The sequence below is a fragment of the Etheostoma cragini genome, chromosome 9 (genome assembly GCF_013103735.1).
Source record: "Etheostoma cragini isolate CJK2018 chromosome 9, CSU_Ecrag_1.0, whole genome shotgun sequence".
In the NCBI taxonomy this organism is placed as follows: domain Eukaryota; kingdom Metazoa; phylum Chordata; class Actinopteri; order Perciformes; family Percidae; genus Etheostoma; species Etheostoma cragini.
Window position 1 is genome coordinate 14521084 of NC_048415.1, and position 22334 is coordinate 14543417.

Below are 22334 nucleotides of genomic sequence, written 5' to 3' on the forward strand. Positions count from 1 at the left end.
CAGACTGAGGTTATTGGCAAAAAAGACTCGGCTGGTTCAATAAGGTCAGTGTTCACACAGCTGCATATACGAATATCATTCATTGTTACCAGTATTTACAATTATAAAAAGGAAATATGTGGCATTTAGGTGAGATATAGAAAAACCGGTAAACTCTCTTTAAGTTTCACACAAAAAAACAACCAGAAAGATAAAATTATAATAAACAAAATTTAATTTTGCAATGTCAATTACCTTAAATGTATGCATTTACTTACTGTATATTAACAACAACTAATGCATGTCTTTGTAGGAGAATGTGCCAAATGGTCCAGTCCCAGTCAGTGGTTTAGCCTAACAGTAAGCAATCACTTAATAAAAAAAAAAAAACACAACAACTTAACATTGCTCGATTTTCCTTAAAAACAAAGAATCAAATTATATTACAAAAATAAAATAAACTTCATAAAAAATCCTTGGGCCTATTTACAAGTTCTGTACAGGGATGGAGAGGAGTCTTCCTGCTGCAAGAAGAACAGAAGAAAAAGCATTTGTACAAAAAAGGGTTTCTATACATTTTCTTGAGTTACTTTGTTTTTTCAAAAGCAGAATATTTTTAGCAGCAGAAATAAGAGTGAATATTTCGGCCCTCAAATGTGGCAGATTTTTCAAACTAGGATTACACGCAGGCACTCGTAAAATGTAGTTTCTGTCAAATTGGAAATGGTCTTCTTACCTATAAACGATTCATCAGATTGTTCTGAATGTCCTCATACACCTGGTTGTAGATCTCCTCTTTGGACTTCAACCCATCCAGGTACTCTGCAACACACAAAAAGTGTATTAAGTGTTTAAAATATGCCCTAAAAAAATAAATAAATATATATAAATATATATATATATATATATATATATATATATATCCTGTTGGAATAACAGAAGAGATTACACAGAATTCCCCAAAGCATTAGCAAATATATATATATAAAAAACATACACAAGCAACATACCAATATCCAAGCCACTGTTCTCCATCTCTCTCCTGTGCTTCAGGTACATCGGCCACACATGGCCATCAAACAGGCCAGGAGGGTCGGGAACAGTGTACTGTCTGTAACTGAAGATAACACACTGTTAGAAAATGTGCACATGCCATTTTAGGAATATGGGGGAAATCAGATGAAGTTAATGACTACAAAAGGGTAAATGTGAGAATGTATTTGTTAAAAGATAAATAAAAGGGTAAACATTAACAATACCATTTTTGTGTCCACTCACCTTCTCCTTCTCTTGCACTCCTCATAGGGAACGGTGATGTAATAGCTCTTGTCAAAAACATCCAGCAGGGGCCTGGAGAGTAGATGAAGAAGGCAATCGATGATACAGGTTTGCAACTTAACAAGTGAAAAAGGAGCATAGTTATGAAACTACTTATCCCGTCTCTTATCCATATACTGCAGCGTGCTAGACATTCACAACTAGTACACAGAGTACCAAAACCACCCAACTTTAAGAACAACTGAGTCTTTCGGCTGAAACCCTTATCTTTAACTGCAGGACCTGCTTGATGGGGTCCGTGTACATATACCAATGTACGCATGCAAAAGTACCACGTGACACCACAAAAATGACACCAGGCTTCCAATCTGTTGTCATGAATTTCTCATGAATTTAAAATACACAGCACGATTTTCCACAGAATAAATTGTACAATAAGCAAACAGACACAAGTGCTAACTACTACGGCTGGTGTTATAAGGATACATCGTCAAAATGATAAAAAGACTATATGTCTCTACATCTTTTTCTTGCAATGTCACAAAAACTGCAGCGTAACTGCATTTGGAAGACCCTTAACACATTTAAATGAAGTTATTTCAATTGTTCTGTTCCTATTCATGTTCATAGCAACAAAAATTACAAGGAGGCATACTGTTTATTTGATAGGCTATGTTTGTGTGTTATGACATGATCTGGCTCACATGACAGTGATATAACTAAAAGATGTATCCTGGGATTTATTCACAACTTTAAATTTTGTTTGGAAAAAGTAAAAAAATTAACAACTTTGTTTTTTAAATTTGACTGAAGAGACAATTATAATGTTAATTGCAATAATTTCTGAGACAATTGTGCAGCAAAATTTGGAATTGTTAAGCTCTAATTCAGATGCTTACATGTTATGTTCATTTTGCAATAAAGTTCTTAATGAAATTAAAAAAAATACTCAGTACTTTTCACTGTAAAACATTCAATTTAATATTTGAATTTGAATTTTTTCTCCCTCTTTATTTATTTTTTTGGTCAATTGATCAGAAAAACATTACAATTTACTGTATATTTGTATCCATTTTAGCCATATTGTCCAGCTCTATTAACCAGACTTTATTGGAACAACTGACCACATCTATCTTCAATAAAAACTATGTCATTCAACAACAAAGATCAGTTGTTCAGACAGTGTAACCAATATAGAAACCATGCGAGAACTTCCCCATAGATAGCACACATAGCAAGTTAAAAAGAGCAAATTAAAATCAACATACGGGTAGTTGTAGAGCAGGAAGCCCTCCACGATCAGAATATGGAACTGCTCGTCTGGGTTGGCCACGCTGGATGCAGAAGACAGAGTAATGCCGTGGGAACGGGCAAACTTCACTGGGTTCTCAAGCCAGGCTTTTATTGTGTTGGTCATGGCCTCCATATCCAAAGCTGTGATCACTGTAGAGCCAGATATAAAGAAAAGGAAGATGATGGAAAGGATACATTGTGAATTAGATCAGGCTGTCAAAAAAAAAAAAAAAAAATGGAACTGTGTTTGGTATTCTGTTTCAAGTTACTGGCGCAGATACAAGCTTAATAATATGTGTGTGTTAAATGGCTATAATGTAGCTTCGTAGTGTTGAAGAGTGGGGGTATATGACATTAAAAAAGGGAAACCAATGAATCATTGGCAGTCTTTAGTAAAGTCTTACCATCCCATTGTCTAAAGCCGTCCTCCCCGACTTCTATTTGATCAGGTTTCTGAAATAACAGTTACCAATAAAACATTGCTGCAACCTCACAGCATGCACAAAATAAAGCAAGTAATTTACAAAACAACACAGCTTTAATGACATTGGGGGGAAAGGTAAATGGTTAACATTATATAAGCTAATGTAAAAGGTGCTAATGGAGACAAAAGAGAAAATGGATGCAACTGGCCCGGTTAGAAATGTTTTGTCTAACTAGCTAATGCAAAGCTGTTTTTTTAGCTAGGGATGTCAGATGGTTATTGCAGGAATCTAAAGAAATGTAAAGAACACAAGGGAGGAAAACATGACTGAAGCAGTAGGAAGAAACAACAACCAAGTAAAGATACTAGGCTCCATAGTCATTTCCACATCTAGTCTGGGGAACATGCAATGTGTATGCAGAGTTCATAAAAGGTAAATATAGGCATTGACACATGTGTTATCCATTCGCTAAAACTCACCTTGAAAAAGTTGTCTTGGTGCACAACACAGCAGTCGGGCAATGTCTTGATCAACTTTTTTGTCAGGGTGGTTTTGCCACCATTAGTGACTCTGTAGACAAAAGTCAAAAAGTGGTCATGCGCACATTAATAAAATGTTGCCAGCCATAGTTGTGGTTTTAAACTAACTTATTTTGATTTGGTAAACTGCTTTAGCAACGTTAAACAAACGGTGCTGAATTAAGAGCACATAACGTTAATCTTCTTTAATAAAATAGCTGAAATAACATGCATTAAATTAGTGTCATTTCTTAACATAAACGTTTGTATATAACTGATGAACAAGCAAGCTAAGAATTAAACGGATGTTGGTTTAGGACAACACTGATAAATCTCCCTCCACTTATGAACAGAGTCTCGCGGTGAATTTTCAAATGTCCCGCTCGATTTATGACAACAAACCAGACACACCGAACATGACTTAACCGGCTACGTTGACAGAACAATTTTCTGGCGGCAGCCGATAAAATATGTGGCCAAAAGATCATGTCTATCGACCAGAAGCTAATGTTAGTCACCATTTGTAGAAGGTAACGTTAAGTTAATTTACGATAACGTAAACTCCACGAAAAATAACATACGTCGTTATTTCTCATTTATCAATACGTTAACTACACACTACCAGTCAATTTTGCTTTAACATTACAATATTTTCGATAGAAATATATGTACATAGCCAACTAACGTTACGTACAAAATGTTGGCAAATAAGTTACTTGATATACAAATGCAAAAAAAACGTACCCGCCAATTCCTATAATGTATTTCATCCTTTCGTCTCTTCTTGACAGTGCTGCTAAACGTCAGCTGAAGAAACAGTCCACAGTGCTTCTTTATACTAACTAAAGACGAGGACAAAATCTAACAAATGAAAAGCTAAATCATATATTTCAGCCGCTGTAGCACGATCCGATGTCTTCTCAACTACTGCTCCATTGACGTACTGCATTTATGTATCCATCTTGTGTCGTATTGCGTCACCACTCACGCAAGCATGACGCGTTCGGAAGTGCTCGTGCTCTTTTAACCTAAATGTGGTCTGCATGCCTTTTCGCGGTAGCCAATCAGTGCCCACAGAGCTCCTGCAACTAGCCAACCATGGCCCGCGAACTTTCATATTTTTACATATTTCACAGCACCTGTTCTTTTCCGTCTCAACGTTGATCAGCAGTTCGAATTATTTCGTTCAGCAGTTAATCCACTTGATGACCCAACGTTCTGTGGAAAACTGCCATTGATGGTGTCCTTCTGTATATCAGTTAACTGATGGATACATTTCGGTCAACACTGCTATAAAAATCTGTAAGGAAGTTTAAAAACAAAATCATAATCATAACAATAAAAGAATCTGTCCGGAAAATATGAATGTAATTGTAATTGCCGGATGTTAATAGGCTTACTTTAACAGTAGCCAAAGTAAAGCAAGCCCTCATCACTTTACAACTATTTACATGGTGGGATTATATCAGTGATAGAAGAAATACTCAATTACAACTAAGGACTAAGGACCACATTTAAAATTTCCTTAAAACTACAAAAGTATTATGATCCAAATTACTAAAAGTATGAAAAATAAAAGTATTGTCAGTAGGGCGTTGTTAGTGTTAGTATTATATTACTGGACCATTATTATTTATGCATTAACACGTAAACAGTGCTTTAAGGTTGAGGTGGAGCTAATTTAAAATGCCTCACATACTTGAGGATATAGTTACATTTATAACACAGCATCATATTTTATATACTGATCATGTTTTGTTTGCAAAATTTTGATCTGAAGAGTAACTTAAACAAATAGTGGGGTAAAACGTATATTTTATTCTGAAATGTGAAAGAAACCAAGTTGGCTGGAGGACAAGAGCACACTGTTTTCCCCTTGACTGCAATACTTAAAAATGCAAAAAAAAATTAAATCAAAAAGTACATTATGAGCAAAATATATATTTAATGTATAAAAAGTAAAAGCAGTTATACACAATTGACTATTTCAGAGATTTATACTATCATACATATCATATTGAATTTATACATATATTCAATTTAAACAATATGTTATTTAAATAGACATGGAGCCAATGTTGATTACTTACAGTATAATATCCTATGCATCATATTTTAATTTACTAAATAACTAGTAGGCCTAAATATTACTGTTAAGTCTAACAAAAATGAAAATGTTTCCCTCTGAAATGTGGTTGAAGCAAAAGTATGTACCATAAGTACCTTAAAAGTAATGTAGAAGTACCTCACAATTGTTCTATAGTACTTATAGTAAGAGAGAATATGATAGAATCAATTTGACTTCTTGAGTAGGCTATTTGGTTTTGGAATACGCATTAAGTGATCAAAGATGTTTCAGAAGAAAATGTTGTTTCATTAGAAAAAACAATCTGTTTTTTCTCGCATGCTATATAATGTTTTCATGACAGGTGTGCGGATTTCCTCTGACAGTAAACACCAGCTGGGACAAAGGACAAAGATTTCATCATAGGACAAACTGCAGATCTAGTACCTGGATTATTAGTGTTTGCTCAAGAAATGAAAGCCTAACCACATCATTGCAGAAGGCTTAGCCTTGAGACATCCACACAGATAGAGTGGCTATAGGTGAGATGGCCATTCGATCAATACAGGCTGTGATTGGCAGGTAAGAGAAATATGTAAAAAGCTGATATGTGTAAAAGAGAAAGATCAATTATCTTTGCCATTTTCAGTGTAGGGAGTGTGTGCGTGTTTGTATGTGGGTTTTCCTGGGGGGGGTAAATGGAAATGGAGCCGAGCAGCGACCATTTTACAAAGCAGAGTTAATAACCAAGATCCCGCCAAAAGTCAAATCCTAACTAGCATGACCCATGTAAACCAAATCACGCCACTTCATGTGTGCTGTACACCTGTAAGTAGTGACACAAGTAAACAGATAGATGCACACTGACACAAAGTGGGACTCATTAGGTTGTCCTGTTGTGTGCTGATAAGGTAGTCTGGAGGCTCGATCCTTACATGGGTTACAGATCATTGATAAAGGTTGGTCCCTGCTTTGCTTTTCTTAACTGATGAACTGCGATAGATGCACACTAAAAGTGTTTAAAGCACAAGACTTCTGGCTGGCTGATCAGCTCAACTCTCTGGTGTTTGTTCTGATGGACCTCGAGTATCTCATCTGCTACTACATCTTTGAGCTGCAGTGGAGCAACAGCAAGGGCCTGCTGCCTGAGTTTAAGGGTGAGACGTGAATCCATGTTCAGTACGACTTAATTTTAAACTCTATGTCCTTCTGCAATGTTGTCTGTGAACAGATGAAACATAGCAGGAGCCAGGGAGGGGAAGGTGAATGCCCAGCTACAGAAATAAATACCCTAAAATACAACATTGTTGTTAAAGAGCTAAAAGCTATGTACCTGGGATTCCTGGGCACACTTTGTTTTGTTTTTTCTCATTTCTATATAAATGGACAACAATAATAAATGCATTTCATGAAACATTAAAGAGAATGTTTTGGTATCAGCCAATTATAATCAAAGAGAAGGTCTCTCTTTCTAGACACACCATTTCCCCAACTCCCCCCAAACTCCCCGTGTGTGCTGAGAAAGCAGAGGTGACCTTAAGTGCAAATGCAAGAAGTTGGCCTTGGTTTCCTTGTAAGATATTTTTCAAAATCAAACTAATATACACAATCAGTTAGAGATGCAGAAAGAAACCCAAACAAAAGTATGCTATTATATAGCAATGATGGCATTAAGAAAATATTTTAGGAATTTCTAAAAAAAAATGTAGGTCAATTTTCAGTATGTAAACTTCATACTGATAAGAAACCTTTGAATATAACCACATTTCAACCAACTTTCATGAGTTAAGTAAAATGTGTTGGGAGTGTAAGGGCAGTGTGAGCCAGCCAGGCCCCTAGGTTTAAAGTGAATTTTAAAGGGTTAACATACGTAACCCAGGGAAATGTACAGCATTCCTGTAACAAAGTGTTTTATAACGTTAGTTATAACACACGTGGCAAGACACTTTTGGTGTCTTGCTCTCTTTCCGTGACAGTGTGTGTGACATTCATGTCTATTTGTGTGCATGCGTCCATGTGGTCAGGGGTCAACAGCCAGTGCCTCTCTCTGTCAGTATAGTGTGTAAGGGAGAAGGGTGTGAAGGGTGACTCATGTGATTATCTTATGTGTAAGATGACATCATAGGACTCCCTTGATCCAAGAAAAGACAGACATTTCTCAGGAGTCTAAAGTCAAACCTGATCACAGTCCAGACATTTAGGGTCTCAACCTGGAGCTGTGATATTTCCCTAAAAAGGCAGCACCAAAAGTAAGCTGTCTTTTTGGGATGTCTTCATGCACCTCCACGTCTTCATCAAGCAGAAGTTTTGGCATTTTCTGCCTGAAATCAAAAGCAACAAATATAATACTCAAATATGTTCTGTGCAAGAGATATGTTGGAAAAATTGAAATGCAGCATAGTACACCATGGAACCGTAAACATATTTATGTTACTCAAAAAGATTCAATTTTTATCAACCCATGTACAGTGGGGCTTGAAAATTTACCCCAGGTAAAAATTTGTATTAATGTGCATAAAGAAGCCAAGAAAAGATGGAAATATCTCCAATAGGCATCAAATGACAGATTTGACATTCGTATAATATGTTACAAAAAGTTAGATTTTATTTCCATCATTTACACTTTCAAAATAACACCCTGCAGAGTTAATACCTTGTACTGCCTACTTTGGCAAGTATCACAAGTCAATCAAGTATTCTCGTCTGTCTGTCCCGTACTGCTCTTTTAAGGTCTAGCCATAGATTTTTAATTATGTTGAGGTCAGGAGATTGTGAAGATGATGGCAAAACCTTCAGTTTACGCTTGTTGTACCACCGTGGATTTTGAGGTAAAAAATGTGCTGACATTTTATTGAATCCATTTTTCCTTCTACTCGTGAAATGTTCCCTGTGCCACTGGCTGCAATACAACCCCAAAGCATGTTTGATCCCCCCATGCTTAACAGTTAGACAGAGGTTATTTTCATTAAATTCGGTGCACTTTCTTCTCCAAACGTACCTTTGCTAAATCCGGCCAAAAAGTTCTATTTTACATCATGGGCCCGCAGAACGTGTTCCCACAATGCATCAGGCTTGTCTATATGTTCATTTTCAAACTTCAAACGCTAGGTTTTATGGTAAGGACGTAGAAGAGGTTTTCTTCTGATGACTCTTCCATGAAGAACATATTTGTATTTGTGCATGCTAGAAACTCTGCAGGGTGCCCAAACTTTTGCAGACGCCCTTTTTTGTTTTCTGTTATTTTGAAAGTGTACATTATAGAAATAAAATCTAGCTTTTTGTAACATATTATACGAATGTCTAATCTGTCATTTGATGCTTTTTGGAGATTTTTCCATCTTTTCTTGGCTTCTTTATGCACATTAATACAAATTGTTACCTGGGGTGCCCAAACCTTCAAGCCCCACTGTAGTTTATGATATTGCTGTTTCCTGTTTAGATATTTGACTTTACACCTGTACACTAGTGGTTCCTAACTACTTTCTGCAATGCCCTGCAATGAGTAAATATGACAAACTTGTAACAAACAGCTGCCTGTTTACGCATCCAGGTGAAAATTGAATATGTAATAACTACCCTGTATGAGTACACAGAAAGCATAATAACATAAAATAAAAAATAATTTGGGAGGAACAGTTTATTCAGTTATATTTACAAGGCAGAACTAACCATTGCAATCTTAAGATTGCCATTTCCCATTTAAATCTGAGCATTTTACAGCACACAAATGCAGGCAAAGATAAATGAATATCGTGTTTTTATAGACAAAATGAACATTTTGATTTTTTGAAAAGTCATATCAACTATTTTGAGGCAAATCTTGCTTATAAGAATGGGTGTGACCAATCCTATATACTACAATAACTTTAAAAGCGAAAATTTATAATTTTCCTTAACTTTTTCTGGATTTTTTTTTACTCATTTGGTTAAAAAATAGGCACTCAGTACAGCAAACAAACCTCAAACACAAAGAATGACGAGCTGTGACGAATACCAAACCTGAGCAGTTTCATCAAATGAAGCAGCTCAGGTTTGGTTTACTCGTGTGAAAACAGCCTAACATGACTGAAAATAATTGAAAAGTTAGACTTTCTTTTAACATTCTTTTATCAGAAAGGCAAAAGAACAGAACTGAGATGGAACATCAGAAACAGACATTTCATGAGTCCTATTTTCTGTACAAAAAAGAATAAACATATCCATGCTTTGCTAACAGCTACACAACTGCATGTCATCAGTTATTCTATTTAACAACACAATATAAACTTTAGTAGAACGTTTCTCTTCTTAAACATAACCAAATCCAATAGTGCAATCCTCTGCCCTCCTGCTACAATAAGTTGAACGGATGGAAGACATGAGAGGAAATTAATGTAACCCTAGAAAACATGCAATTCAATGCATTAAGATGTTTGATAAATGTTTAAACTTCTGTTAAGTATGAGAATGTGCTCATATTGTCCCAAATGTTCATCAGAAACAATCACACTAAAAAACATAAGTGAATGTCCCTCTGCTAAAATGAACTTAACTTTTCTAAATCTCCACATAAGCTTTATAAACTTTATAAATCTGAAATAAGAACCACTTTATACTTCATCAAGTTGGTGGTCAGAACATGTTTTCAGAATCTGAGCTGACAGCAAATGTTCCCATACAAAAGCAGGATTTATGAAAATTAATATGCAATCATTGTGTACAATGTTTTTGTATTATTGTCTGGATTATGGCCACTTTCATACAAATGTCCAACAACATTATCTGCAGATATTTTGTATATGGTGTGTTAGTATTACTATTATCTTATACAAATGAATCAAAAGTTTGAACACGCTTTTCCTTTTCATTACATATACTAGAATGTACCAATTATATGTGGAATACAGTCTAAATATTAATATAAAGAATATTTCTTTGATGTTGTATGACATCTATTTATTTTACCATAACCATGTTACACAAAATAAACAAGCATTGTATTTTACAACATTTTTATGGTATAATTCTTTTTCTTTTCATAATTTTCTCATATGGGTTTTTCAGGCCACAAAATGTAAAATATTGATCATGTTTGTGTATTTTCTAAGCACAATAAGACTGAGGCACAAGGTAGAGTACAGATGTTAATACATTTGACATTTTCAAAATGTCAATACAGCAAAGGAATTATCATACAGCAGTTATGAGGCAAAACTTATGAAGAATAAAGAAGGCTACTGATGCATTGTTATTTACATCTAACACACGTTATATTTCCAGAGACCAGCATCTGTTACATCACTAATGTAGCTGTTAGACATCTCTGGTCTTGCCAATTGTTACATCTCTCATTACATATGTACACATCACTAGTTTCAGGCAAAATGCTTCTAGGTTATCCAATTGTCAGATTTTCAGATTGTTTTGTAAAAGTCAGCTTTTTCCATTTAATTTATTATATTGATTTCATTATTAGTAAAATTGTAAAATTTTAAAGTTGTAATCCTTTACAACATGAAATTACAACATGAGATTCCATAATTAGAGTTACAATATTGTGTTGTATTGTGTCCTGGTTTTCAAGAACCTTACAATATTACAATGTAAGCTATACAATATGTCCGATCACACAGCAGATGATGTGTTTATGAATAGATAAACCAAACTATAGTTTTCATGGTGAAACACTTCCTGTAACAGAGTGACGACTTCCTTCGTACATTTTCAAGTTGCAATGTGAAACCCTCCGACAGAGAAGAAGAAGGGGTTCCACACAGAGAGTTAATGAGACGGAGCGTTGACCGTCTTGACTGCACAAATTGTCAGCTGGATGTTGATAAAATACAAGGAAGCATTTGTTTGGCATTTGGTCTCACTGGTTCATACGGGAATCGTTCAGAAAGTGTCATGCTCCATACGTCTGTCTGTCACACACTGCATTAAAAGAAAGAAATGTTTGTGGATGTTGAAAACATGACAAGACAATAAAAATATTTGGCGGCGCTCATATAATTCAAAGAAATGTGCATGCACTTTGTCTCTGTCTGATCCTTTAAGGGGATAAAACAAAATGGAACCTCACCCTTCGGTACCAATGTTATTGTGGTTAAAGATGTGTTAGTGTGGAAATAAAAAAAAAAAGGCATCTCCTTGTTAATCAACACTTCTAAAAGAAGTTTTGGGTGCTTTTTTAAATCAATTGCACTGCAATATGTGCTTATAAAGATTATTCATTTAGCTAACTGGAGCAGATAATGAAACAATCTGTTGATCCTGACATGTTAAAACGTACTATTTTCATTTGAAAGTCATAGCTCCAGTCTCAATTTAGAAGTTATGGGAGGACACTATTACTCCTCTTCCAACATGTACCTTTTTGCTATTTTATCCTGCTCATGGTTTTAATTCAATTCTATGTATTTCCTCACTGTTTTTTTCAATCTCTTTGACCTTTATCAAGAGAGACAAGACAGTTACAGCATACTACTGCAAATATCCTTCAGCTAAAATCCGTCCAAAGACAAAGATTAAACTAAAATGAACAGGACCATGTACAATTAGGCATGAGGAGTACTGACAGAAAGAAAAGGGCAATTGAGACAAGCTACTCTTATACTGAACAACATCATTATGTTTACCTTTTGTTGATGGACATTTTATCTTTGTTATTTCATATTTCATCTACATGCCCATGGCCTCAGCTTTATTCTACAGTACACTTTGTTTGATTATTTAGGTTTAAAATATAATTCACACTCATTCAAAATGGATAAATACCTGATCCCTTAAAATGCATATAATAAATAGGATACAATAAAGAATAAAAAAAAAGGATTTTGTTTGTCACATAAAGTGTAAACAGTAAACACATTACTAAAATATTTGACACCTATCTATATTGGATATTTCTACTTAAATATATATAAAATAGTACACTGGAAAATGATTGGATACTATTAAGATATCTGTGTGGAGATATAATGGCCTATGTGGTGAATTCTTTTCTTCTACAAGAAATATAACAGTGGTTCATATTACCTTCACCCGCGAAGCTGTCCACTTCTCATAATCCTTGATTAACAATCATTGACTTTGGCCTGAAAATGGACCCAAAAAAATGCACAGAGAACTTTTAGAAAGTTGGAGGGATGAAAACGTACCAAAAACTAATGATTGTCCCAACTAGTTCAATTTCTGATGTGAACGTATGATTTTAAAATCCAGGTGAGGGTGGACCAATACCTCTCAGACTTTTTAATTGGCTCCTGTGGGATTGACTGCTGCTCCTGTTGTTTGTGCTCCTGCTCCATCCTACACACACACACACACACACACATACACACACACACACACACACACACACACACACACACACAAACAAGAGAGACGCTCATTTGGTGGGGAATCTGAACACATTCTTGTGTGGCTAATTAATCCAGGTTAAGTGCTTGACCTCAAATCATTTTGAGTGCAATTCTGTATGAGCAATATTACAGTATTTTTACAACTGCTTCCACACCAGTGTTTGATGTCCCTTGATGTTTGAAACCTCTCACTCACAGAGCAAAACTACACCAACTCTCCAAAACCATAAGCTATTTCTCAGCCTTTCAGTCACTTTTCAATTGCATAAAACACTTTTTTTTCACTAAACATAAGTCTCTACCTAAGACACAAAAATCTAACAGGAAGTGACTTGCTTTCCACACACACACACACACACACACACACACACACACACACACACACACACACACACACAAACATAAACACACACACACACGTGTTCTTTATTCTAAAAATTATACCTTTGGTTTACATTTGTTGTTAGTTTTGTTTTCTTGTATTCTACTGTATACAACCCCGTGCTGCTGTTACAACAGTAATGTTTTGCCAAATAAACATTTTCTTTTTCAAAATTGCATTGGTGTTTCTCAACACCTCTCAGCAAATTACTTTCATTGTAGAACATTATTTGGAAATGTAGATATAAGCCTAAGAAAGACAAGATAGTTTAGATTTAGAACAGTATTTACATGGTGTATCCAAACATTTACTGTCATGAAAAAGTGTTTGCAATATGATGCAAAATGCTTCATTTAGAGATGTGTTTATGGCATTTTAAATGGCATTTTATATATTGAGTGTGCGGTTTGGGGAATTGTGTGTAGAGTTTTGATAAAAGGAGAAATGTGTGTAAGCAATTGTAAAAAACTGTAATTAAGTAATCTTTTTAAATGGTTTTACCTTTCCCTCCGTGCTTTAATCCTCTCCTCATCAAATCTGAAAATGAGTAACACTGTTATATCCTCAAGTAAGTCATTTTAAAGAACTACAGTAGACCTACTAATCCTTTTTTACTTTCATTAGAACACACTAGACTTCACCAGATGTATATGAATGATCATTTCAAAGGATAGCATGACCAGCTGCTGCCTGCAGGTTGGTGTTCTTTTTCTCCATCTAGTGGTCAGATATACTTACTGCACCACACACTCTGGGACATGGACGTGCTCCATGGGGACAATCTCTGCCAGTTCATCCAGACTGTGGACATACTGGATCTTATTCATGAACTTAACACTGCAGAGGGCAACAGGATGACAACAACACAACCACCGTTATGTATCACTGATGTCATGGTCTGGTGTGTGTGTGTGTGTGTGTGTATGTGTGTGTGTGTGTGTATTACCTGATAAAGGGCCTGGATATTGCCAGGACGGTGCGTATGAACCACGTAGGATGAGCAATGACCAAAGACTTCAGGTTCTTCCTCAATCTGCCATCACCACACATATAGTAAGTAAATCACAGTTCGGCTAGTGTTAGAAAATAAATATGGTTAGTAAAAAATATTAACCATATAGAAATGAGCATTAAACATAGAATTCTGTAACTATAGCCTGTGAGTCATCCCTAGTGACAAGTGACAACATTAACCTTGCCTTTGAGTCTGTCAGTATCAATGTTATTTATTTCTGTATGTTGATGGTGAACAGTGCTCATCAGCTAAATATAGCAGACATAGATAGACTTAACTCAAATTAACTTCAGAACAGTACTTCTTTTAAATCAACTATAGTCAATATGTTAGAGTAGTTTTTCCATAGTTTCCCACCTTCTGTCAATCATTTGGTAACATTTCTTGAGCCAGCTGATTCCAGGCATTTTACTCCGAGGAGTGGCTCCGTTCATGTAGATAATCAAGTAATCTTCCGCCACTAGCATCTCCAGACTGCTCACCACAAACCTGGAGGAGAGGAATGGATGCTATGTGTTGTTACTTTGCTATAGGAAACAATGCATAACCTCAAAACAGATGAGACAAAAAGCGCTAAGATGCATGAAAAGAACTGGAACCAAAAAGACATGACCGAGACATGCTTACTGTTGACGGAGCCATTCAGTTATCCATATGTGTACATTATCAAAGCCTGTACTTTAAAACTGAAAGTCACTTACAGGAATAGGTTCTCCATGATGTAGTGATAGTCTGGACAGCTGCTGTCAGGCAGGTAACAAGCAGAGAAAACAATGATGGCGTTAAGACCCTCGCCATAATAACCTGAAAGGAGAGAGTTTCAGTTAATAGTGAATCACACTGCTCTGCATGGGTTACAGGCTGCTTTTTTTTGGTATATTACTGGAATGTTCCAAAGTCTTTGAAGAGATTGATTTGATTTCTGTCCTATCACTGACCTCCGTGTGTGATGACTCGGAGGTAGGGTCTGATGACCTGCATGTCAATACGATGCTCCTGTTCTCCGATAATCACCGTCCTCCAGAGGCGTCCGTTGTGGGCATTCCCCTCCTCGTCCATGTCTCCCGAACCGTCAGCAGGACCTGCTTTGGCCGAGGCCACCGGCGTGTCATCTGGACAGACGCAGAGACAGATTTTGTTCTTAATTCTGCTTGAAGTAAAACTGTGACCCTTTATAGATAATGTTTTTCCTTTTGGTGTGTTGTTACACACTTATTGTGTTTTAATATTTTATTTTATTCTTATTTTTTGTTTAAAATAAAAGAAAGAAAGAAAGAAATATGTGCCAAGCAGCATAGCGTTGGTTCCAAAGGAGAGTAAAATATATTGTCTGTGTGAGTAAACTAAATTTAAGATTAAGATTTATTTAGGATTAGGTTGAAGACATCCTCACTCTTCAATTGTGGACAGTGGTGGAAAAAGAACTCAGATCCATTACTTGTAAAGATTAGGTCTTGTTTCTCAACACAAACACGCATATAGAACTGTCAACCATGAGGTAATGCAATAACAAACTCTGTGCACTAATGACTAATGTGTAATAATGTGTTTTTCTGTATTTCTTCTTTTAATGCTGCACATGGCATTGCTTCAACATAGTTTCTTTGTATTAAAATATGCAATGACAATAAAGATCTATCTTAAGTAAAAGAAGAATAAGAGTTTCAGCAAATTTGACTTAAAGTATCAATCAATCAAATGAGTGCATTCAAAGTGGATTTTAAGATTTAGATTAAACTGAAAACACATTCTTAAAACTAGTTTTGAAAGGTCAGTGTTAAACATAGACATGAGCGTTTTTAACCACTTACCTTCCCACTCCAGCTCGTTGCCATTAGTGATGAACTCCAGCGAGTCGGTCTCATCAGGTGTATCAATGTCATCGACGTTGATGTCCAGGTCATCTGGTGTATCCAGGAAGTCATCTGACAGCAACGAGCCCTCACTTTGGTCCAGTGAAAGGTTCATCTCCGGGGCAACCAGGGTACGGCGTTTACGGTGGGACGAGGACAGGCCACCGCTGCTGCCTCCTCCTCCACCGGTTGGGCTGACATTCAGGGAGTTAGGAGGGGCTGCAGCAAGAGGAGAAACAGATCAGAAAAAAACTACTGATGTCATAAAGCAGGGTTATTATGGACTTCCCATTATTGACTAATCAATAAGCTCCCACTCCCCAGGATTACTCACAGGCTCTGTCGTCTGTGAGACCACAAGAGGGATCCATGTCTCCGTACTCTGGTAGTGGTCTGGAGGGAAACATAGACAGGTAAGCAACCAATACTGTGCTTGTTAAGCGTAATATAAAACGTAAAGCCAGTCATGATACTGCAGACAACCGAGGTTCAGCGGAATTACTCATTACTCTTACTGGGACTTGAATAATGACAAAAACAGCAACATTAACTTTTTTTCTGATCGCTGTTCTCCAGCATGAAGCAGTCTCTAACTACGGCCTCACAATAAAATGTAACATTGGGATTAGGATGGTTTCCAATGGACCAGTCAGTGTTGTCACTGATCTGGCTAAGCACTATAAAGAGGAGCAAGCAGAAAAGGATAGAGATGGTAATTAACTTCTCTCAAGGGAGAAATGACCATCGCAAGGCTGTCACACAGTGCGTAAAGGGAGGAGGATGAAGAGAGGTAGTGGGAATAGTGGAGAAAGAGGGAGGAATATAAAGACAGAAAATGAGTGGAAGAGAGAAAAGAGGGAAAACGTTTGTCTCTAACAAAGTGGCACGGCTCTCTTTCCCTTCACGCTGCTTGTGATTTACTGCTGACAACCTGTGCAGAAGGAGGAGCGCCAGGAGGTCAAAATCCTGCTTTGCATATGTTTGTGTAGCATGTGCCCATCTGTGTGTTTATTTGAGAGTGAGACAAAACTATGAACATTAAGACAGAAGTGTCATTTTGCATATTAGCAACAATAGTGCAACCAGGGAACTGAAAAAAAGATGACAATTGTACAATTAAATGGTTCAAATGCAAGAGATGCAGAGAGCTACAACACAGTGTAGTCCAGCAAAGAGGGTCAAAGCTGCAGTCCTGTGAAAAACGACTGCTTTATCCTCCCAGAGGAGGACAGTGTGCGACAGTGTGTGCTCCTTCCGAGCAAATAACACTGGCTTTAGCCCAGAGAAACATGATGCACTGACCCTTTCCCAAGGGGACCCCTGCAGTGATTACCAGTCCAGCACTTCCTTTGTCAGAAATGAATTCAATTTTTTAAACAGATTTATGGTGATTTCATCTTCTAATAACAGCAAGATAATCTCTTTTGTTCCGGTTTATGGATGCACTGTCCTTCAGCTTCAAACAACAATATCAGGATGAATTGATGATGCCTACCTTTTAGAAATAGCACGGGGATGCTGTTGTCAAAGCTGATTTAAATGAACTTTTAAACCTCACACAGCTTTAGATTTGGTTTGCTTACTCATTCTCTGTCGTTTCAGCATATATCAGACAGCGTAGAGCAGAGCATCTCTCAGAGACTGCCTTAATAATCCATATGCTGTTACTCCGTCTCTGTCTGTCTTTAACAAAAAGCTGCCACCATTTTTGTGACGACGCAGTGTTGTTGATCGGTGACTGCTGTTGCGTCATATGACGCAGCCTGAGACCATTTACGGACAGAGCTGCACCTGCTGCCTAGCTTCATGCCGCTGAATATGATGCAGGAAGGAGGAAACGGAGGAGGGACGAGGGAGGAGGGAAGAGGGAAGAGGGAAAAGGGAGGAGGGAGGTGGGAGGTGGGAGGTGGAAGGAGGGTGAAGGGAGGAAGGGAGGAAGGGGGGAGGGAGAAGCCCAGCAATGATCTCAACCTCTGATCTTCAAATTGTCCCAGTTCTCCTGGAACAATCTTTATGTTGCTTTAATAATAACTTTTCCTTCATTCATCTTTCTCTCTGTTTCTCTTTCTTATTTTGAACATAAAATTAAATGTTACACTGGGCTCAACCCTTGCTGTACATTTCACATCAATGTTATGATCATTAAAACCTTCAGGTCAAATAGTAGCTGCATTAACAGCTCCAATGTTACTAATGCAGTGGAACAGAAACAACTCAAACAAGACAGGACTATCATTACGTTGAGTAAGCTTTTGTAAAATAAAAAACATTAACATAAACAGAAATGCTTCTAAATCCACCCAGACTAAACTGCATGGAAGTAATATGGTAGAGCTGGCCTGTAAAAAATACCTGTTTGGCAATTAATGTATAATTAACTGCACAACTAATCCTAAATAATTTGCATTTATGAATTAAAATGTGCTGTGTATTCATCAACACACACATTCAACAAGAATATGCCATATGCCACACACACACACACACACACACAAACACACACGCGTGCGCACACTCACGCACACACACACACACAACACATGCACGCGCGTGCACACACACACACACACGCATGCGCACACGCATGCGCACACACACACACACACACACACACACACAACACACGCACGCTCGCACACATACACACACACACACACACACACACACACAGCTCTAAGAGATGTCACAACACCCTTTTTCTCAGCTGTCTCATAGTTTCAACATTAACCAATTGATGAGCAGTTGAAAGTAAAGGATCCCACCTGGGGAAGTCTTCATCCTGCCACTCGTCTTTCACTTCCAAGTTCTCCATTCGTAAAGTTGCCTCTGTGGTGCCCATCCCTCAGAGAGGAGAGCAGGGGCCTGGAGGTGTGAAGAAATGATGATGTGATTGTCAATTAACCCCATTTACAATAACACTGGAAAACTGTCACAGGAAATCATTGTTGTAACTAGACAGTCAGCTTAATGGCTGCACTGCTGGAACACGTGTTTGACTTAGATGACAAAGGGAAAAGTCAGCAATGTTACATTAGAATTTGGGGGCTGTAACCGCTCTTTAGTCACATGGTTGTTATCCCCCTGCTCTGAGGAGCACATGTGATAGGCATGTGACTGACTCGGACAGAGCCCACTTTCTGAGCTCAGCTCTCCTCAAAGTCAAATATCACATACAATATTCTTTTGGGGTGGAATTTAAGAGTCCAATGAGGAGGACAACATGCCGACCTAATCCTCCCTCACTACTGGCTAATCCTGCCCCACTGATGTGACACTGCCTGTTTGATCTCGACTCACACTCAGACTTGTATGTCACCAATAGAAAATATGACTTTGTTTGTGTTCAGAAGCTTAAAGAGAATTCACATACTGATGAATGCCTACAATACAATGACGGCATAACCAATGGGGGCATTAGGATGTCCTCTACTTTTCCAAATTAAATGATTTAATGCTGAAATCCAGATGCATTATCACAACACAATAGCAAGACATTAACAACAGAAGCACAGGTCTGTTTTGGCTGGTGAACCGCATCCAATGAGCACTGTGGATATTCAATTGGAACTAAAGTCCTGTTCTCTTTGTAGTTCTCCATTCAAGTATGAAATAAAAACCACAATGACAGAGGATTCCCAGGTTTGTGTTTGGAGGTTATATTTAGAAACAGACACTCTGAGGAAAGGCACATTATAAGTGCTTGTCTAGGGGGCAAAACTGCAATGCGGGTCAGAGTTTGTTCAGGGAATAGAGTGTAACAAAAATTCTGTTAAAGGAAAATAAAATACAACAAACCCCTTGTGATCCTCACATTCTTGTCAGCAGTGCAGTGTGTAAATACTAATGAAAAATAATTCAATATGGGTTCATGTGATAGAATTACTAGAAGGAGCAGTGTGGTTTTGGCAGCAACACTTGTGGTTAAGCTGGAAGACAGCCGAGTCTCACATTAAGGAAATAGTTCATTTCTGCAGGCCTTACATTACATTACAAACAAGGAGCAAAGCAAGTCAGTCTGTCATTTGCACCCATATCACTGTCTGATTTGGGTCAGCCACCAAACGGGACATGGCCAGACTGCAACGGACAGTTACGTCTGCGAGAGGAGCTATCTCTTGGAGCTGACCTTCCCACCATCCAGGACCTGTAGTGGTCCAAGGTCAGGTAAAGGTCAGCAAAATTATCTGCAGATCCATCCCATCCTGGTCACAAACTGTTCAACCTCCTTCCCTCTGGTAGGCGATACAGGCCACTGTTAGCCAAAACCAGCCGAAACACAGACAGCTTCTTTCCCGAAGCAGTCACTCTGTTCTTCTCAAAAATAGCCCCGACCCTTACACTGAGTTAATCCTCACTGTTCTGCTCATCTACCTCATGTATGTATTTCAATCTTACAATTAATTTTTTGTATTAATATATTACCATTGCACTGAACTGCCTTAAAATATATTTATATTTAAATTTATGAATCTCAGACTATACTGATATTGCCTAATCTATCCCTCTCTAATATTGTTATTGTATATTTCTTGTAAATTTGTCAATTCTATTGTATTGTTATGCTGTATACTTAACAGTATTTGTTTATTTTCCTTACTGTCCCTTCTGGTTTTTTTTAAAGATAATTTTTGGGGCTTTTCCACCTTTAATTTTTGACAGGACAGTCAGATGAGAAAGGGGGAAGACATGCAGAAAATTGTCACAGGTCTGATTCGAACCCTGCACCTCTGTGTCCAGGTATAAACCACGAAGTACATGTGCACTACAACTGAGTCAACCTGGCAACACTGTCCTTTCTGTTTTTATTCTTTATATGTTAAGAGAGTGTTGTACTTTGAGAGCAAAGATTAATCAGACTCAAATTCCTTGTTTGTTTATGCAAACCTGGCCAATAAAGCTGATTCTGATTCTGAAGATAAGAGATTTAACCATGAAATAAAATTACACACTTGTTTGCAGCAGGTAAAATTCACATAATCCAATGTAACAACACTTACAAAAAAGAATGCAGTAGTGTGCGATGCACACTGTCAGTATAACAAAAGGGTGGAGAGCGTAAAACAACATAAATTGTTAGTCATGTAATTTGAAAATTACAGTGTTTATAAACACTATATAGAGAAACTGACCTTTACCATAAGATGCACGTCATTAAACATGTCAATAAAAGACTCCTGTACATGTATTGTGCTGCTCGTGTTCACTACTGCTTAATAACAACAATATTGCAAAAAAAGATTCATGGAAAATGAATTGCCACCAAATGTGCAGCACATTGAGATTATAGAGTTAAATGGCCCCACAGCCTTTCTGGGTTATGCCAAATTTAACAGCCAATTGGGAAAAAATCCCCAACATGGATTTCATGTGTTACGTGGGCAATCTACAGTAAGCAGTCAGTGTAAGTCTGCCTTTTTCAGCAGGCAGAACAGAGATGCAAGGACGTTAAGTCAGTGACAATACTCACATGAGCAGTGTAAGATCCCCTTAAAACCTCTCTTTGGTCTGTGTGTCTTCCCTCCTGCTCAGTTACAGATGCATAGATTCAAGGAGAGAAAGTCCTGCGCCTTTACATCAACAGAGAAGAGGGGGGTCAGGCTGAAATTTCTCCTCTCACGCTCCCTGTCTTTTACTCATTCACATGCGCACACACACTCCTGCAAAGACACAGACATACAGTGTCCTCAATGTCAGCCACTAGCCAGCAGCAGGTGTCTGAAGACAGGGGGCACCTCTGTGCCGGACTCCCCCTCTTCTTCTCCGACTCTGGCCACCGTTGTTGAGGAAAGACTGGGCGTGAAGAGCGAGTAGACAGCTTGCCTCTCAGCTCCTACATCCACATCATCAAGACAAAAATCTCCCTCTTTTCTCTGCTTGTAACTCCAAATACCTTTGTATTGACTCCCGGATAACAATTCAAACCTTTCTGTGGGGGGGAAATTGAGCCCCACACTCTGTGTCCCATCACTCCATTAGTTAATCTTGCAATTGTTTCCACTGTTCCTTTATGTGGCTGCTGTTCCCTGGCAACAGCATCTCTCTCTCCATCCATAGCTTCCCCCTCCTTCTCTGTCTCCTTGCCACACTCTCGCTCATACCCACTATACCCCAACTCTCCCCACATATTAATTATTCAGTACCTTACTTCACTTGCATCCAGCCAATAATATTACCCCTAGTTTC

At 37.7% G+C, this 22334-nt stretch overlaps 2 protein-coding genes across 7 annotated transcripts; both read right to left on the bottom strand.

The window, feature by feature from the left end:
• Positions 1–397: 397 nt before the first annotated feature.
• mibp (muscle-specific beta 1 integrin binding protein) lies at positions 398–4495 on the bottom strand. 3 transcript variants are annotated; one of them, XM_034881337.1, is made up of 8 exons: positions 4238–4495; positions 3455–3545; positions 2955–3003; positions 2526–2700; positions 1258–1329; positions 990–1096; positions 716–801; positions 398–500 (listed from the first exon to the last, which is right to left on the bottom strand). In XM_034881337.1, exons 1-7 carry the CDS (start codon positions 4261–4263, stop codon positions 716–718), a joined length of 606 nt encoding a protein of 201 aa, XP_034737228.1. In that variant the 5' UTR covers positions 4264–4495; the 3' UTR covers positions 398–500. The 3 variants fall into 3 exon arrangements, with proteins under 3 accessions (XP_034737228.1, XP_034737227.1, XP_034737229.1); XM_034881336.1 differs by having other exon boundaries at positions 398–503; XM_034881338.1 differs by lacking the exons at positions 2955–3003; positions 4238–4495 and having other exon boundaries at positions 398–503.
• Positions 4496–9180: 4685 nt separating this feature from the next.
• Positions 9181–21997, bottom strand: atcaya (ATCAY kinesin light chain interacting caytaxin a). 4 transcript variants are annotated; one of them, XM_034881333.1, is made up of 14 exons: positions 21829–21989; positions 21619–21720; positions 18914–19013; positions 16486–16544; positions 16110–16370; positions 15237–15410; positions 15000–15102; positions 14656–14787; positions 14230–14316; positions 14022–14120; positions 13785–13820; positions 12780–12848; positions 12576–12634; positions 9181–11471 (listed from the first exon to the last, which is right to left on the bottom strand). In XM_034881333.1, the coding sequence occupies exons 3-13, from the start codon at positions 18988–18990 to the stop codon at positions 12601–12603; spliced, it is 1131 nt and encodes a 376-aa protein (XP_034737224.1). In that variant the 5' UTR covers positions 18991–19013; positions 21619–21720; positions 21829–21989; the 3' UTR covers positions 9181–11471; positions 12576–12600. The 4 variants fall into 4 exon arrangements, with proteins under 4 accessions (XP_034737224.1, XP_034737223.1, XP_034737225.1 ...); XM_034881332.1 differs by having other exon boundaries at positions 21619–21997; XM_034881334.1 differs by lacking the exon at positions 13785–13820 and having other exon boundaries at positions 21619–21997.
• Between the last annotated feature and the right edge of the window lie 337 nt (positions 21998–22334).

Excerpts from the sequence above, each read along its gene's own strand:
- mibp (XM_034881337.1), bottom strand. The coding sequence starts at position 4,263 with ATGAAATACATTATAGGAATTGGCGG. Across the intron at positions 3,546-4,237 it reads TACATTATAGGAATTGGCGG|AGTCACTAATGGTGGCAAAA; the intron begins GTACGTTTTTTT and ends TTTTGTCTACAG. Across the intron at positions 2,701-2,954 it reads CGGCTTTAGACAATGGGATG|TGATCACAGCTTTGGATATG; the intron begins GTAAGACTTTAC and ends CTGGCTCTACAG.
- atcaya (XM_034881332.1), bottom strand. The coding sequence starts at position 18,990 with ATGGGCACCACAGAGGCAACTTTACGAATGGAGAACTTGGAAGTGAAA. Across the intron at positions 16,371-16,485 it reads TCTCACAGACGACAGAGCCT|CCCCTCCTAACTCCCTGAAT; the intron begins GTGAGTAATCCT and ends CTCTTGCTGCAG. Across the intron at positions 15,103-15,236 it reads CCGAGTCATCACACACGGAG|GTTATTATGGCGAGGGTCTT; the intron begins GTCAGTGATAGG and ends CTCTCCTTTCAG.